General features: G+C 36.9%; 1 protein-coding gene across 1 annotated transcript; it reads left to right on the plus strand.

Annotated features, from left to right (window-relative positions):
- Positions 1–15,211: 15,211 nt before the first annotated feature.
- LOC110868482 (histone H3.2) lies at positions 15,212–15,800 on the plus strand. Its single transcript, XM_022117646.2, has one exon. It carries the CDS (start codon positions 15,264–15,266, stop codon positions 15,672–15,674), a length of 411 nt encoding a protein of 136 aa, XP_021973338.1. The 5' UTR covers positions 15,212–15,263; the 3' UTR covers positions 15,675–15,800.
- Positions 15,801–17,209: the final 1,409 nt, after the last annotated feature.

The following is a 17,209-nucleotide window of genomic DNA, read 5'->3' on the forward strand; positions in this document are numbered from 1 at the left end:
GTGCCAAGGGATGAGTTGAAATGAAGCCAAGCACTCCTATTTATAGGCTGAACAGAAGCCTGGGCACGGCCCCGTGTCCGCTGGACACGGCCCCGTGCCCGTCTGACACTCTCTCTCTTCATTAATTGTAATTCGCAATTACAATAAATGCACCTGCAGCACTCTGACCACGCCCCCGTGTCCGCTGGGCACGACCCCGTGGTGGGCAATAGAAGCTTCTACCACTTTGTCTTTTGTGCCAGGGCTGACCATCCTGGACACTGCCCCGTGCTCGCTGAGCACGGCCCCGTGTTGAGCTGGACACGCCCCGTGTCCGCTGGACACAGCCCCGTGTTCAGCTGGGCACAGCCCCATGTTCAGCTGGGCACAGCCCCATGCTCAGTTTTCTTCTTGTTTTTGCTTTGGGAGATGCTGTCGAGGAGTCGGGCATGCCACGTTTCTTCCTTTTCTTTGTATTTATGTTGGATTTGGCTGCATTTTTGCTTCTTTTGTTCATTTAAGCTCTTTTAACCCTGAAAATACAAAAGGAAGACAAAAGCACACTTTTTCCAACATTAGTACTTAAAAAGGGTTAGTTTTATGCCTCATTTGATGTAATTTATATGTTGCATTTTACTCACATCACCATCCATATTTTTATACTTTTTACTTTTAGTAAATTGTATTCGTATTTCATTTCAATACTTGTAATCTCGAGACTTTGATCATAATGGAAATACAATTTTATTCACACTTGTTTATTCATACATATACGATGTTAATCAATCACAAATACGCATTTCACGTGCAAGAACCGAGTCAAACTTGGCATTTTATATACGAACTGAATCACACTTGGTATATATATATATATATATATATATATATTACGTCCGGAATATTATTCATACACATCATACGTACATCATGCTCATCACAAGCCTATGTATGCCCTAAAATGCCCTAAAAACACTTAACACCCTAAGGAAATTGCATAATTGAACACATGACCAAGCATTGATAACAACTTTCTATATATGCTTTTTTTAACAGCTATATCACCCGGTTAGGCCTTTGGCCTTTGATCACCCAGGTCACGAGTAGTAATCCCGCGGTTGGCATATTATTGCCAGTTTGAACCGGTGCCACAGTTCGCCCCCGCAAGATTCGACCCCGAGACCTCCCAGGGAGGAACCCCACATAAGTGGGTAAACCTTCCCACCTCCCCCCAAACCAATTGGTCTGCGGATCATTGGCAACTTTTATATCTATGCTAGTAGCTAAAACTTGTATGCTCACCAATGCTTTATGTGTTGACATTTATTTTAATATATATTGCAAGAAATTGATGATGTGACGTTTTGAGAATCTAGTAGGATGGAATTAGAAACACATTTTAATTTTATGTACTTATCTTTTTGTCGTATTTTTCTATGTTTATTTCTATTTCAAGACAATGTACCATTTAGTTACCAATGAAACCGAGTTTAATTAAATATTGCCACATTTAGCAAGTTGTGATGTCTCGAGCAATCTATTTTGTCCTACCCCGATGTTTCCGCCATCGGTTGGGGTGTGACAATTAAAATGTCAGTTACATTATAACATAACCAAATAAAACATAATATAAAAAAGAATTTAAACTTATTCGTGCGTTGTTACAAATAGGTTGTAGCAATGTTGTTTTGTTAACGTGATGGTAGCCATAAAGACCATGGAAAACTGCGTACTCATCATCGCTAGTAAGATTTAGCGTTAACACATAGACGAAAAGATCCAAAAAAATATAAAATCAAAATGTGAGAGTTTATTTTTGAAGTATGAAAAAGAATAACTGGGCTCAGTAATCTGGGTATGTTGGTTGCTTTCATTAAGCCTTCATAGATTTTGTGAAACGAGATTCAAAACATCATAGCCAATATGGGTGTGCTGGTTGCTTTCATTAAGCCTTCATAGACTTGTCTTAAAAATGTATCAAAGACACCTTCTCAAGAAATACAACATACATGAAATCAGTGGCGGATCCAGGAATTTTCTTCTATGGGTTCACTTTTGTGGTGCTCAAAGTTTTCACAACCATACATTAGAAATTTCTGTCGGGTCGGGTCACGGAACTAACAAATTAGGACTTGGAACCATCCGTTGAACCTTTATTATTTATATATATTTCCTTTTTAAACCATGAAGTTTTGTGAATGTATCATACCAATGAAGTCTCTTCTATCATTTTAATACATACTAACAATTTTAAACAAAAATAAAAAATCGTTTTTAAGGGTCAGCCCACTCAGCTTGGTTCGTTATTATATGAAATCGTACGCCGAACTTTACGCTGAACACCCCTAACAAAAAAGAACATTTTAGTGACGGATGTTCAGCCTTAACAATCAAGCACCCCCTAACAAGAAAGGAACATTTTCGCCAAACTTTACATGAATACGAATGTTTAACCTAAACAATCAAATAAAGTAAGTTCTACAAGAAGATTAGGAAGAGGTATTTATTTTTACTACAAAACACAAGGCTTAAAAGTCATAAGTTCCACTTGATTACAGCTGTGAAGCTTCTTTCCTGCATCTTAATGTCTTTTTTTTTAACAGAAAACTTCATTAAACCAAAGAAACCGCTCGAAACCGAGCGGCCAACCCCAACCAACACCACAACTACGTAATCACATATTTACACCAATCCATCCAAGAAATACCTCTATCCTTCAATCTATTTCTATACAGCACATAACCGAAAGATCTAATGTCGTTGAAGACCTCGATAACTCTAAAAGGCTTCCCCGAAAAAACCAGATTGTTCCTAGCTTTCCATATCGACCAGCAGGTGAGAATGGCAATACCTTGGAAAACATCCTTCCTTCGACCATCTAAGCCGACCCACTTGTGCATCTCAAGAATATCCCGGAACGAAAAGACAAACAGATTGGACGTCTTGCACCAAGCCTGGATCTTCTGCATCTTAATGTCTTGATTACAGTTGTTTTAGGTGATGTATTTTGTTTGCAATTTGTTTTATGTTTAATCCTTGATCACCTTACTCAGGTTCATGTACTTCTTTTTTCAATGATATCGCCTTCCTCAAAAAAAAATTATTATCCAACAGTTCCCTATCTACATCTTAATGTTCCATTTATTATCCAACAATTCCCTATGCAACTAAATTTGTTTTATCCACTCCATAATAATGTGTACAATTGGACTTTTATTAGATATCATGTTTACCAAAAAAAAAAAAAAAAACAGAAACGCGGTAGAAGGTAGACTTGAACACGCGACCTATAAAGACCCAACTCATAACTTTTACCTACTGGAACAGTCCAACGGTTTGTTCTATGGGTGCACTTCCAATTTATTTATGGGTTCCATCATATTTTTTAATCTATACTCTATTAAAAATTCGAAACTCAATGGGTTCCCGGGAACCCGTAGGTTACTACGTAGATCCGCCCCTGCATGAAATGAAGAAAGCTTACATTGCTCGTGAAGTAGAAAAGCAGCTGAAAATCTTGAAATACCTAGAAAGTTGAAGAAGGAGGTGGATAAAATGATTTGGCGAAAACCCTTACATAAGCTCCACGTATCACCCTAAATTAGCATGCAAATCAGCTAGACAACGACCTGCAATCAAACCCAATAATCAACGAAGACTACATAGTACGTACAATCGATCAAAAACCTGTAAAGATCAAATATTTACAGCAGTAGAATCAATAGAAGAAGGAGGAAGGAAGAACCCGAAGGAGGAGGAGAGCGAGGGGTTAAATGGGAACGACAATTAGGGTTCTTAGATATTGAAATCGAGTAATAACATGTTTATAGGATCCAAGAAGATATTGGATCCGCAAAAACAATAAAATGGGTAGAAAAACCATGTGGACGGTAAAGTATTATTGAGGAAGAATATCAGACTAACAAGTGACAAGTGTACACATAATGTTTTCTTATATAATAAGGTATGGATAATACCAATACCAATCCAAAAAAATAAATATATATATATATATAGAAACGGGATCAGGAGAAAACGCTCAAAAGTGTCAGAACGATTAGAACGCATCCTGGCCCAATACGTGTCACGCGGCATAGAGAAGGGCGGATGGGCTTTTTTGTCCTTTCGTCTTCTGCTTTTCCAGTTCCTTTTTCCCAATATTGTTTTAATTTTGGGGGTTTAAGATTTTTGGCGTTAACCAAATTCAATAATTAATGGCGTTTAATGGTTTCATCGTATTAACATTTTGGCGTTTATGGCGTTGATGGCGCTTATTCAAATCGTATGCCATTGGAACCCAGGGGGTCAGGAAATCTATCTGAATGGCGTTTTTCAAGGTGTTTTAAACAAGATGGCCCATTGTTCTATTATTTTTTATATACATTTTGGCGTTTGTGGTATCTTAGCGTTTTACAATTGTTAGATTATATTTCAGCCACAGGAAAAAAATACAAGCGAAGAAAATAAATTAAAAATCCTAGTCGGATCTCTCTTCAGAATCTTCACAGTCATCGGTCTCTCTCTTCTTTAATAGTACAAGAACTGTCACAAAAATATGGTGTTTTATGTAAAACTTAGCAAACCCATCGGTTTGATTATTTTTCCTGCTCGTCTGTTGAAGTGGCTTTTTTGTGGATGTTTGGGGACATAGATCTATGGCGTGTGGGTGGGTTTTTCGCTTTTTCTTCATCTTGATCTTCATCTTTATAATCATCCCACTCTTCAGTGTCATTGATCTCTTCTCCTCATCCAAGCCTTTTTCAAGAACAAAAAATACAAAATGCCATATGACTGGCATCAGTATCTTTTTCTTGATTTTTTATCCATCTCATGCAGCAAAATCTTATTGAGTTACTCGCCTGTGCTAACAATTCATTCAGTGAAACTTCACGAATAACAGTACTGAATATCCAAGAAAGCATATTAGCCATCTTTGATCTTTTTATTTTTTGGCGTTTTACAGTGAGTGGTATTTAGTAGTATTGGCGTTTGTTTTTTTTTGTTTGATCAAATGGAAGTTGCTGAGACGTATCATTTTATAGGATGTCTTTTTGACGCCTAAGTTAGGCGGTGCATTATTATAATAAAATATTCGTCTTTTCAGTTACTGTTTGTAATTATTGTTTTTAACAAGCTTTATCTCTGAAGTCTGTAACACGTCCCATCTTTCAATTTTGGCGTTTTAGATTCAAATATAATAAATTTTCCCTATCTTCAGTATTACTGATTTGTAGTTATTGTTTCTAGTTACATTTTCAAGTTTGTTTTTTATTTATTTTATTTTATTTTTTTGGTTTTTTATAATACTTGTCCAAAGTAATTTTATTATGGTTTGGTAATTTTTGTGGCGTTTTATGGCATGTTGGCGTTTTGACAAGCATTTAGCTTTTTGGCGTTTTTATTAGATATGGCGTTGTTATTACATAACAATCAACTGAAAAAGAAAATTAAACAAAATAAATATTGATCTTCCAAATCTTCACTGTCACCAGTCTCTTTCTTCTTTTAAAGCATCTTCACTGGCTGTTTCGACTTTCGTATGATTTTTTTTTATTTTGGTTTTTTGAAGTAGTTTTTTTATCGCCGTTTGGAAGCACAAAGTCTGAAATCAGCCTCTTTTTCTATAATATTTATCCATCTCATGCAGCAAAATGTTATTGAGTTTACACCCTTTCAGCTAAAATGTTATCTTTTTTGGCGTTTTACCGATAAAAAGAACGCCACCAAATAAAAGCACCTTAAACCTCAAAATTTGATCATGCTAAAATCAATAAAGTGTTGTTGTATGGTGATGGACAACATTGTTAATCCTCAGTTAAGAAAGATAACTAACAAAGTTGTCCACCCCATAAAGCTAAACTTTATTGACAACAAACCTCAGTAATGTTTTTGTATGGTTTGGCGTTATAAATTGGATGGAAGTTGAGGATAAGTCAATAAGATTTTACTCAATGAAATGGACAATATCCTCACTTAAGGATTTTGTCCATTTCATTGAGCGAAATCTTACAGACAACCAAACTGAATTTCAAAAAAATGTTTTGGGTTAGAAGATATTTGATGTTTGGGTTTTTTGACGTTTCTAAGGCGAATGGGATATATTAAATATGGTGTTTGGGTTTTTGTGTGTGTTTTTAATTAAAGGTCTGAGATGTTGTATATATAGGATTTTTTTGGCGGTTTTTTTAGGCGGGATTTTACTATAATTAAGTTTGGCGTTTTATATCTAATGGCGTTTTTACTAGAATGGTGTGTGATTTTTGTTTTTGTCGTTTTATTTCATGAAATGGCGTTTTGTTTGGAGTAGTCAAAAGACCCTTTTACCCTTAATGAAGCGCGTCCACGTAATAAAATTGATGTTATTTACGAAAACGCCACCGCGCCAATCTAGTCCATAGATTGTTTTGATCGGACGATCCATAAGCGTTCTCACCGTTCTCACACTTTCTACCATTTTCTCTAAATCCCGACCCTATATATATATATATATATATATATATATATATATATATATAGTGTGAGGTTCATTGGGGAACACTAAAAAAGTGGGGAACCGACTCAAACAAACTCCGATTTGACTCATTCCAGCGGCGTTGGAACCGGCTCGTCGAACCCTAACTGGGATCTCTTAACCCTAAACCCTAATTAATAACCCCTAAACCCTAAATATATTAGGGTTTGGCTTTTAGGGTTTAACTTTAGGGTTTAGCTTTAGAGTTTAGCTTTAGGATTTAGGGTTTAGCTTTAGTGTTTAGGGTTTAGCTTTAGGGTTTAGCTTTAGGTTTAGCCTTTAGGGTTTAGCTTTTAGGGTTTATAGTTTAGATTTTACGGTTTAGCTTAGGTTTTACCCTTATTTTTTTAGCTTTAGGGTTTATAGTTTAGGAGCTAGGATTTAGGGTTTCGGGTTAAGAGATCCTAGTTAGGGTTCGACGAGTCGGTTCCAACGCCGCTGGAATGAGTCCAATCGGAGTTCGTTTAAGTCGGTTCCCCGTTGTTCCCCACTTTTTTAGTGTCCATCCCCAATGAACCTTCCCCTATATATATAAATAACAATAATAGAAAAAAAAACATAACCTACTATTATATATATATTGTTCGCGAAGGCTCATGAATAGTAACTTTACTTTTATAATAATATATAACTTTTTATTATTCTATTATTTAATATTATATAGTATATTGAATTTTAATTTAACATATTTTTATATTATTATTTTAATTTTGCAAAACCATATTTTCTTTTTCATTTATTATTTATTTTTTGTTTTATTTTTTTCTACTTTTATAATAATATATAGCATTTTAATATTCTATTATTTGATATTATAATAGTATATTCACTTTTAAGTTTAACATATTTTTATATTATTATGTTACTTTTGTAAAACCATTGTTTCTCTCATTTATTATTTGTTTATTTAGGTTATTTTTTCTCCTTAAATCATATTTCCGTTTTTGATTAGTTTAATATTTCTTTAATAACTTGTGTTCGATAATTTTTCCTAATACCATAAACAATGATTTCATTTTATAATAATATATAGTTTTCTAATATTTTATTATTTAATATTATAATAGTTTATTATTATATTTACTTTTAAGTATTAACATGCCTTTTGTTTTATTTTACTTTTTTAAAACTATATTTCTTTTATTTTTATTTTTTGCTTTTAGTAATTCATTTTCTTTTTAAATCATATTTTTATTATCAATTAATTTTAAATTTCTCTAATAATTTACGTTTGTTAATTTTTTTCTAAAAACTTAGGTACGAGTTGTGTTTAATTATTTCCCTCTACATTTTGGTATAAGTTTTGTTAAAATGAAATTGTATTCAAAATAGAGAATTTATTTGATGTCGTAAAAGGGTATGATGATAAACTAAACCGATTCTGACGGTTTGTCTTTCTAAACAACATGCTTCAATTTCAAATAACGTTTGTTTTGCATTGTCATTTGCTTCGTTTCGCTGCAACGCGTGACGTCAACGAACCTAGTAACGATAACAACACATTTTGTTTGCCTAGCACCAGTAGTTGACTCTTAACTTAACTTGTTAAACACTGACGATATCATATCCATTCTATAATATAATTGGTCATTTTTTTAATTACGAGCATACAAAAACAACACGATTTACAAAACCAAAATTAAATTACCAGCATACAAAAACAGCACAATTTAGGGGTTGTTTGGTAACTTCTGAATGGTTAAATGCTGAACTAATAAGAGGTCTGAACCATTAAATGGTAGACCGGTAAGAGGTCTGAACCATTAAGAGCCAGAATAATGCTTAGCCGTTAACAGACAAATGTCTGACCAATTCAGATTAGAGGTCTTAACTATTTAGACTCAGTATAATATTTAACCATTCAGAGACCCTGAACCATTCAGACATATGCTAACAAACAAACAGCCTGAATGTCACACCCCCAAAATACCACCTAGGGAGTGTCCCTGCTAGGCGTGTGACAAACCAATAACGAGCCACCAATCATATTGAACTCATAATAAGTTTGTAAATAAAATACCAATCATTAAAGAATTGTACCAATAATAAGTTTAGTAAATCCCAACAAGTTCAGCGGAAGCAAAATACATAACTAAAGTTAAACAGTATCAAAACCAAGTTACAATATCAAGAACCATCTCATGAATCTCTTCTGTCGACCCATGACCACTCCAGCTATTAAGGCATTCGGTCCAAACAAGAATCCCAATCATGCTTTCATTGTTCAAACAGTGATCTAAAATCACTCAAATCATGCCATCTAAGGAGTAATCAAATCATCATGCATCATTTACTCTTTTATTCCAGATTCATGTTCTAACTAATTTAAAAACATACCATTCACGTTTATCAATTTCATCACATAATATTTGTAACCCAATTATCATGTATCAATCCACTAAACAAATACTCATTCAATGTTTTTATAACCTATCGAAATAGCAGGATAACAACTAATTTTTATCATAGTCATCACCTATGTAGCACGGGAATGGGTACGGGACTGGGGTACGGGGAACGGCAAAAATTAAAAATCCAAGATACGGGTACGGCAAAGATATGGCAAAAAAAAATTATAAAAAATAAAAATATATTAAACAAAGACCCAAATAGATATATATTGATGTATACAATATATAAAAAATAATGTTATTTTTAAAATATACATAAAATAAACAAATATTTAGAAGTTGAAATTTATTTTAATGTTTATGATGTTAAAGTTATACAAAACAATTCGATGATGTTATCATGTTTTTCAAGGAGTGTTCAAATAGATTTTTTTTATTAGGATTTTAAGTGGGCCATAGACCAAAACATAAAAGGCCCACCAATAGAAAAATAGGGCTTCACTTTCGTTCATCATCAGTGCATCTTCCAAACCTAACAGAACAGCACAATGAGCAAGCGCTGCAAACCACCGGAGAAGAATATCATGGCCAGCTTACCTTCTTCTCTTCTATTTTCTTTCTTCTATGGTGAAAATCAGAGGAAGCGTCCCCGAAACGTCAAACAGGCGTCCCCACTTTCCGGAATCGTTTCGATGCCGTCTCCATTTTCCTGGAAACGTTTGGGGGACGTTCCCATGGTGTCCCCATGGCGTTTCCGTCCCCAAACCGTCCCCGGGACGGGTACTCAATGATCCAAGCCGTCCCCGTGCTTCATAGGTCATCACCATCAAGAAGTCATGTAACCAATTACATCTAACCAGTAATTCGATTAACATCATAAACAATCATAAACAAGTTCGATTGACACATCTAACCAGTAACAACATCATAAACAAACATAACTATCAACAAGTCGTTCACACATGCATGAAATCTTATACGCCTAATCCATACGTATCACAATCAGGTAGTTGAAAATTTAGCAAACATGAACTGAACTCACTAACCGGAAGTCTTGATTGATCAAGATGATATTGCGGATGGGGGGGGGGGGGGGTTCTCCAGTTGCCGCACGTAATTATGAAGGGAGTAGGGTTTGTTTTTAGTTTAGAGTTTTATCAAATCAATTATCCATATTACGTACATATAGACCTGGCAAACGGGTCGGGTTGGGTCGGGTCGGGTCATGGGTCAAAATGGGTTCGGGTCAAAACGGGTTCGGGTCAAAACGGGTCAATTAAAAAAGGGGTTGTTTTGGTTCGGGTCAAAACGGGTTCGGGTCGAAACGGGTTCGGGTCAGAATGGGTTCGGGTCAGAACGGGTTTCGGGTCGGAACGGGTTTCGGGTCGGGTTGGTTAAAAATGTTTTTTAAAGAGATTGTACATCAAGGGGCAATTTTGTTCGGTTCGAAACGGTTCGCGTCTAAACGATTCGACTCGAAACGGTTCGGGTCGAAACGGTTAAGTTCGAAACGGTACTGGTCGAAACGGTTCGATTTCAACCCTGAAGTACGATGATTACCTTCCGCGTATACATACTTATCTTTAGCTTATGAATTATATTCTTTTTACAGTAATTTCTCTATGCTCACAAGAGAAGAGATATAGCACACCTGCTATTGAATCAAGTAACTTACGACAGTAATAAATTTTGATTATTATGTGAACTACGGTGTATGGGTAAAAGATTAAAGATCCTTAAGTTAATTTTGAGGTAATGCAGTCTTCTATGTAGCAGTAATATTTATATAAGTGTATAACTATATGATAACTCAGAGTTTATCATATAGAAATAACTTTAACGCAGTAATATTTAGAAATAACTATTTGTTTCCAAGTTGATTTGTCAGCTAGTAGGTTTATTATATGTTGTGTAAACTAACTGTCATGTACTTGAGCGGCTCATCAGCATGCGATATTTTTTCTAATTATCCGTCCCCAATCGTATTACGATTATGTGATCACTTATACACTTTAAACACACACAATCATTGTCCCTTAATCTGATTTCACTGGTCGAAACGGTACGGGTTGAAATGGTTCGCGTCGAAACGGTTCGCGTCGAAACGGTTCGCGTCGAAACGGTTCGATTCGAAACCGTAATGGTCGAAACGGTACGGGTCTAAACAGTTCGATTAGAAACGGTACTGGTCGAAATGGTACGGGTGGTTCGCGTCGAAATGGTTTGATTCAAAACGGTACTGGTCCAAACGATACGGGTAGAAACGGTACGCGTCGAAACGGTTCGCGTTGAAACGGTACGCGTCGAAACGGTTCACGTCGAAACGGTTTGCGTCGAAACGGTACGGGTCGAAATGGTACGAAACTCGTCCCGACCCGAAAAACGTCTCGTGTGGAAACTCGTGTCGGCCCAAAACCCGTTACGATCCGAAACCCGTTCCCGTGCAGAAACACGTGTCGGCCTGAAACCCGACCCGAACCGACCACGTTCCGATCCAACACCTGCGTCATGCCGAAACCCGTCTCAGCCCGAAACTCAATTTGAACTGAACCCGTTCCGATCCAAAGCCTGTTTCATGTCGTAACCCAACTCGTGCGGATACTTGTGCAGTTGTGCTGGCTCGAAACCCATTCCGATCCGAAACTTGCCATGTTTCTTTAAGACACTAACCCACATCGACCCATTTCTTTAATGTTGTCGACCCGTTTTGACCCGAAAATAAAAAGATGGAATTTCAAGTGACCCATTGTGACCCATTTAGTTAAAATATCTTACCCAAACCAACCCATATAATTTTAAAAGCAACCCAAACTAACCCACTTGGAATGCTTTGGGTCAAGATTGCCCCCTCTACGTACATATATAACATGAAGGTTTGGGGCGGTTTGGGCTTTGACCGACTGGTGGGTTTGTAAAATAACAAGGAAGTCATAAATGATTAGAAGTTTGGTTATTTAAGTGGGCCGGACACAATAACTACACACACAATGCATAGTGTATTGGGCTGAGGTTAAATTGAATTAAATGGGCTGCCAAGATTAAATTAAAATAAATGGTGTATTTGGGCTCGGGTGTGAAGATGCGGCCCAGTTAATGTGCGGAAGTTATTATACCAATCAATCTAACAAGGTTATACGAATAGAACGTCTTAACATATTAAAGAAAGATAACGAGAAGTAAGGATCAAAAGATGGAACGTTACCGACCTTGAAAGTTCGGGTTGTCACACTGAACCAGTAAGAAGTCTGAACCATTAAGAAGCTTATTAAGAGGTAAACAAACAACCCCTTACAAAACCAAAATTAAAAAACACACCATTATATACTAATAAAAACAAAACTCAATGAACAGTAATTGAGTAAATTATATATATATATATTAATTAAATAAATAGTTATTTCAATTAATTAAAACAAACTAAATCAATAGTGATCTAGGAAATATAAGAATATGGGGTATGAGGCGGGGTTGTGAAGTGGGTTGAGTACAAACGCTCAAGTCACCATCCCGGGTGGGCTTGGGTTTCGGCGTAGCCCTTTGGGCAGGGGTTTCAGCCGGGGCGATGGGCGGGGCTATCAAGATGACATGACGGGATCTCATTGGCCAAGACAAGACAAGTAGCCGTTTGGGCTAGCCATTGGCCAACGGCTATGTGTTAAAAAAAAGATCTAGGAAATATTATAATATGGGGTATGGGGCGGAGGTTGTGGCATGGGTTGGGTACAAATGCCCAAGTCACCACCCCGGGTGGGCTTGGGTTTCGGCGTGGCCCTTGGGCGGGGGTTTCAGCCCGGGCGTTGGGCGGGGCTATCAAGATGACATGGCGGGATCTCATTGGCCAAGACAAGTAGCCGTTTGGGCTAGCCGTTGGCCAACGGCTATGTGTTAAAAAAGATCTAAGAATTATTAGAATATGGGGTATGGGGCGGGGGTTGTGGCGTGGGTTGGGTATAAACGTCCAAATAACCACCCCGGGTGGGCTTGGGTTTCGGCGTGGCCTCTTGGGCGGGGGTTTTAGCCCGGGCGTTGGGCGAGGCTATCAAGATGACATGACGGGATCTCATTGGCCAAGACAAGTAGCCGTTTGGGCTAGCCGTTGGCCAACGGCTATGTGTTAAAAAAAAGATCTAGGAAATATTAGAATATGGGGTATGGGGCGGGGGTTGTGGCGTGGGTTGGGTACAAACGCCCAAATCACCACCCCGGGTGGGCTTGGGTTTCGGCGTGGCCTCTTGGGCGGGGTTTTCAGCCCGGGCGTTGGGCGGGGCTATCAAGATGACATGGTGGGATCTCATTGGCCAAGACAAGTAGCCGTTTGGGCTAGCCGTTGGCCAACGACTATGTGTTTAAAAAAATATCTATTCACTATAAATACTTACACTTCTATTCATTTTTTACCACAACTACTCCACCTCTTCTATAATGATCTCTATCTTATTTTTAAAAAAAATTCTCATCCAACCACAATACGAAAAAATGAATCCTCATAATCGAGGTTTTGACCCGAAAAATCCGTGGGCATTCCAAGAAACACCTAGCCCAGCATCCAATCGTCCAATTGCTCCCTTTTTAATGCACTCCACGATGCCGGATATGACTGGTTACGCATCGTTTATCTCGAATCGTTTGAAGAATGATGTCAGTCAGTTTACTTACTGTGTGTATAAAAGGTAATCTAAACTGTGCAATTACTTGTATTGCTACGTTGTTACAGGATTTTATGAGCTCGGTACCAATCGGTACCGAAAATACCGTTACCGAAATCCCCAAAAGTATGTATCGGTACCGAATATACCTGGTACGGTACGGTACGGTTCGGTACCGGTTGGTACTGGTACAACACCGGTATTTGAGGGTAAAAATCGGTGAACACCGGTACCGAAAATACGTTACGTTTTAGTTCGAGCTACTCTTTGCTATTTGACATGTTTTGTCATTTTTATAGAACAATTTGGTTTAGCGCGCCGCAACGCGCGCGCATGATAAACAACTAGTTAGCAAAAAAAAAAAAAAAGACTTAAATGTCATTTTAGTCCCTCTGGTTTGAGTCATTTTAGCAGTTTAATCCAAAGGTTTCATTTTTCGTGTTTGGGTCCAATAGTCCCTCTGGTTTGGTTTGAGTCATTTTGACAGTTTAGTCCAAAGGTTTCATGTTTCACATGTGGGTCCAAAAAGGTTTCACCGTTGCCATTTTAGTCCACTGGTTTAACTTCATTAATTTTTTCTGTTAACGATCGAATTGCCATTATCGTTAACAGAAAAATAGATAAAGTTAACCCAGTGGACTAAAATGGCAACGATGAAACCTTTATGGACCCACAAACGAACATTGAAACCTTTAAACTAAACTGACAAAATAACCCAAACCAAAACCACGAAAACTAAAATCACATTTAACTTTTTTTTAATTAACGAAGGGTATTACTTTTTTAGGCAAAAGATCAAATACAAATAATCTTAACATACTAAACATACAAATTGAAGGAAAACCCAAAAAGACAAGGTGACATTTTTGTAATTACCACCAACTATCAAAGTTTCAACCAAAAATACCTAAAAAAACACAAATTTTTTTTAACATTTTTTATTAAAAAATCGCTACACTTCGTTAGCAAAAAAAAAAAAAAATTTTTTTTTGGCTGCTACTAAAAGTAGCGATTTTTTAATAAAAAATGTTAAAAAAATAAAATAAAATAATTTGTGTGTTTTTTTTTTAATTTTGTTTTTTTTTTTATTTTTTTAGATTTTTTTAGGTTTTTTTGGGGGTTTAGTTTTTATCATTTTAGCTTGGGTGGGGGGGTGGGGGGGGGGGTTAGGTTTTTTTTAGGTTTTTGGGGGTGGGGGGTGGAGGGGGGGGGGTTAGGTTTTTGGGGGTGGGGGGGGGTAGGTTTTTTTTAGGTTTTTGGAGGGTGGGGGGTTTAGGTTTTTTTTGGGGGTGGGGGAAGTGGTTAGGTATATTTGTAGAGTAACTTTGATAGTTATTGATAATTACAAAAATGCCAACTTGTCTTTTTGAGTTTTCCTTCAATTTGTATGTTTAGTATGTTAAGATTATTTGTACAAGAACTTTACCCTACTTTTTTATTTTGATTTTGTTATTACGCGCACAAAGTGAAATGAAAGCCTCACTTACCATATTACCAGCACACAAAACCCACACGATTTACAAAACCAAAATTAAAAAAGCACACCATGAACCAAAACAAAAAAACCCATATATGGATCTCAATCCGCGTCATTTCTTCACCAACCGTCAGATCCCACTCCAATCCAACGCTCCACCTCATTCCCAAACCCACTTCAAACCCCCAAAACTTCAAAACTTTCCCGCTCACCACAAAACCCAACCCTATAAAACCCATTCATCCCCAATTCACATCCATCAAAACCCTTACATTTCATTCTCAACAACAAATTCCTTCCAAATGGCTCGTACCAAACAAACCGCAAGAAAATCAACTGGCGGAAAAGCCCCAAGAAAACAGCTTGCAACCAAAGCCGCAAGAAAATCCGCCCCAGCAACAGGTGGAGTGAAAAAGCCGCATCGGTTCAGGCCCGGGACGGTGGCGTTGAGGGAGATTAGGAAGTACCAGAAGAGTACCGAGTTGTTGATCCGGAAGCTTCCGTTTCAAAGGTTGGTAAGGGAAATTGCTCAGGATTTTAAGACGGATTTACGGTTTCAGAGTTCGGCTGTTGCCGCGCTTCAGGAGGCGGCTGAGGCGTACCTCGTTGGGTTGTTTGAGGATACGAATTTGTGTGCGATTCATGCGAAGAGGGTTACGATTATGCCTAAGGATATGCAGCTTGCGAGGAGGATTCGGGGTGAAAGAGCTTAGAGTTAATGCAAGGATTGTGTGTTTACAGTATGGCTTTAGATCTGTGTTAGGGTTTTGTGTTTTGATGCTTATGTAAACAGATATTGTTCTTCTATTGATATGAAGGAAATTAAATTAAAACTAAAATTAAATTAAAATTAAAACTACTATAAAGAAGCAACAAAAACATGCAATAGAATTTGTACATTGTGTTTTATGAGTTTTTCAAAAAAAAAAAAACTTGATTTTTACTTTTTAGTCTAAAGATTTTTGTCTTTTGCACATTTAACCCTACACAATTTGCTTTTTTAACTTTAACACAAAACTTTCATTATTTGCAATTTATAATTTCACAACTTTTGTCGCTTTTAGTTTTCATCTTTCGCAAATTTTCGTTTTACGTATAGTTCTAAATTTTCGAGTTAATACGACGCAACGTACGACTGTGGTTCAACTTTTTATGTTTTGTTTCAAATTTTGCAAGTTAACACGTCGCAACGTGCATGTGTGGTTGAACGTTTTTACCTCTATTTTTTCATGCTGACAGGTTCGTCGCAGCACGCATATCCTGGGTCGAGTCAGTGTTGGTGGTCGATGACAGTTGTGTGGCATTAGTACTATTTGACACCGTTTTACACCCTGCCGCAACGCGGGGTGTGCTTTGGGGGTTTTCAAAGAAAAAATAGTTATGCATAAGGTTGTTGTAACCTTGGCTTTGAGGGTTTTCCAAAAAAAAATGATTTTTTTTTACATTCCACCCAAAGGTAGTTCATAAATTATTTTTAACCCAAAACTATTTGTTTCTTACTTTTAACCCAAAATTTTTTTATCTTTTGCAATCTATCCTCATAACTTTTTTTTACTTTCAACTTTAGTCTTTTATAGTAGCCTTCATTTTCCGCAAAATTTTCGCTTTATGCTTGGTTCTGAATTTTGTGACTTAACACATCGTAACGTGCGTCTTTGGTTTAACGTTTTTACGTTTCGTTCTAAATTTTGCGAGTTAACACGACGCAACGTGCGTGTGTGGGTGAACGTTTTTACATCGTGTATTTTTTCCCCGTTTGACAGATTTAACATAACGTACGGGTCCTAGATCGACTTAGTTATAACTAAAGAATCTCCGCCGCATTGCGGCGGATCGGAATCCTAGTTTAAATTATTAAGCACTTGCAATTTTTTTTATTCTAGGTTTCTAGAATAAAAGTAGTATGCCGTCATATTGATTATATTTAAAAAGTTTAAAAATTTATATTATGAGGGATAATTAAATAGAAAGTTTATTTTGACTAGTAATGATAGAAAATAATAGGTGGTTGAAGATGAAGTAGGTGGTTGACAGTGGAGGCTGAAGATAAATAAGTGGTGGGTGGGTCCCACAAATAAATAAAAAAAAATTATTGTTTTTCTTGAGTAAGGGCATTTTAGTAACTTTACATGGATTTAACGGCGAAAGCTAACGGCTATCCACTCTAGGGACTATCCGAGCAACAACTTGACAAACCAAGGGGAGCACGGGTATAATTTCCAAAAGTTGGGGACTAAAGATGAAATTT

This window comes from Helianthus annuus, chromosome 7 (assembly GCF_002127325.2).
Source record: "Helianthus annuus cultivar XRQ/B chromosome 7, HanXRQr2.0-SUNRISE, whole genome shotgun sequence".
NCBI lineage: Eukaryota > Viridiplantae > Streptophyta > Magnoliopsida > Asterales > Asteraceae > Helianthus > Helianthus annuus.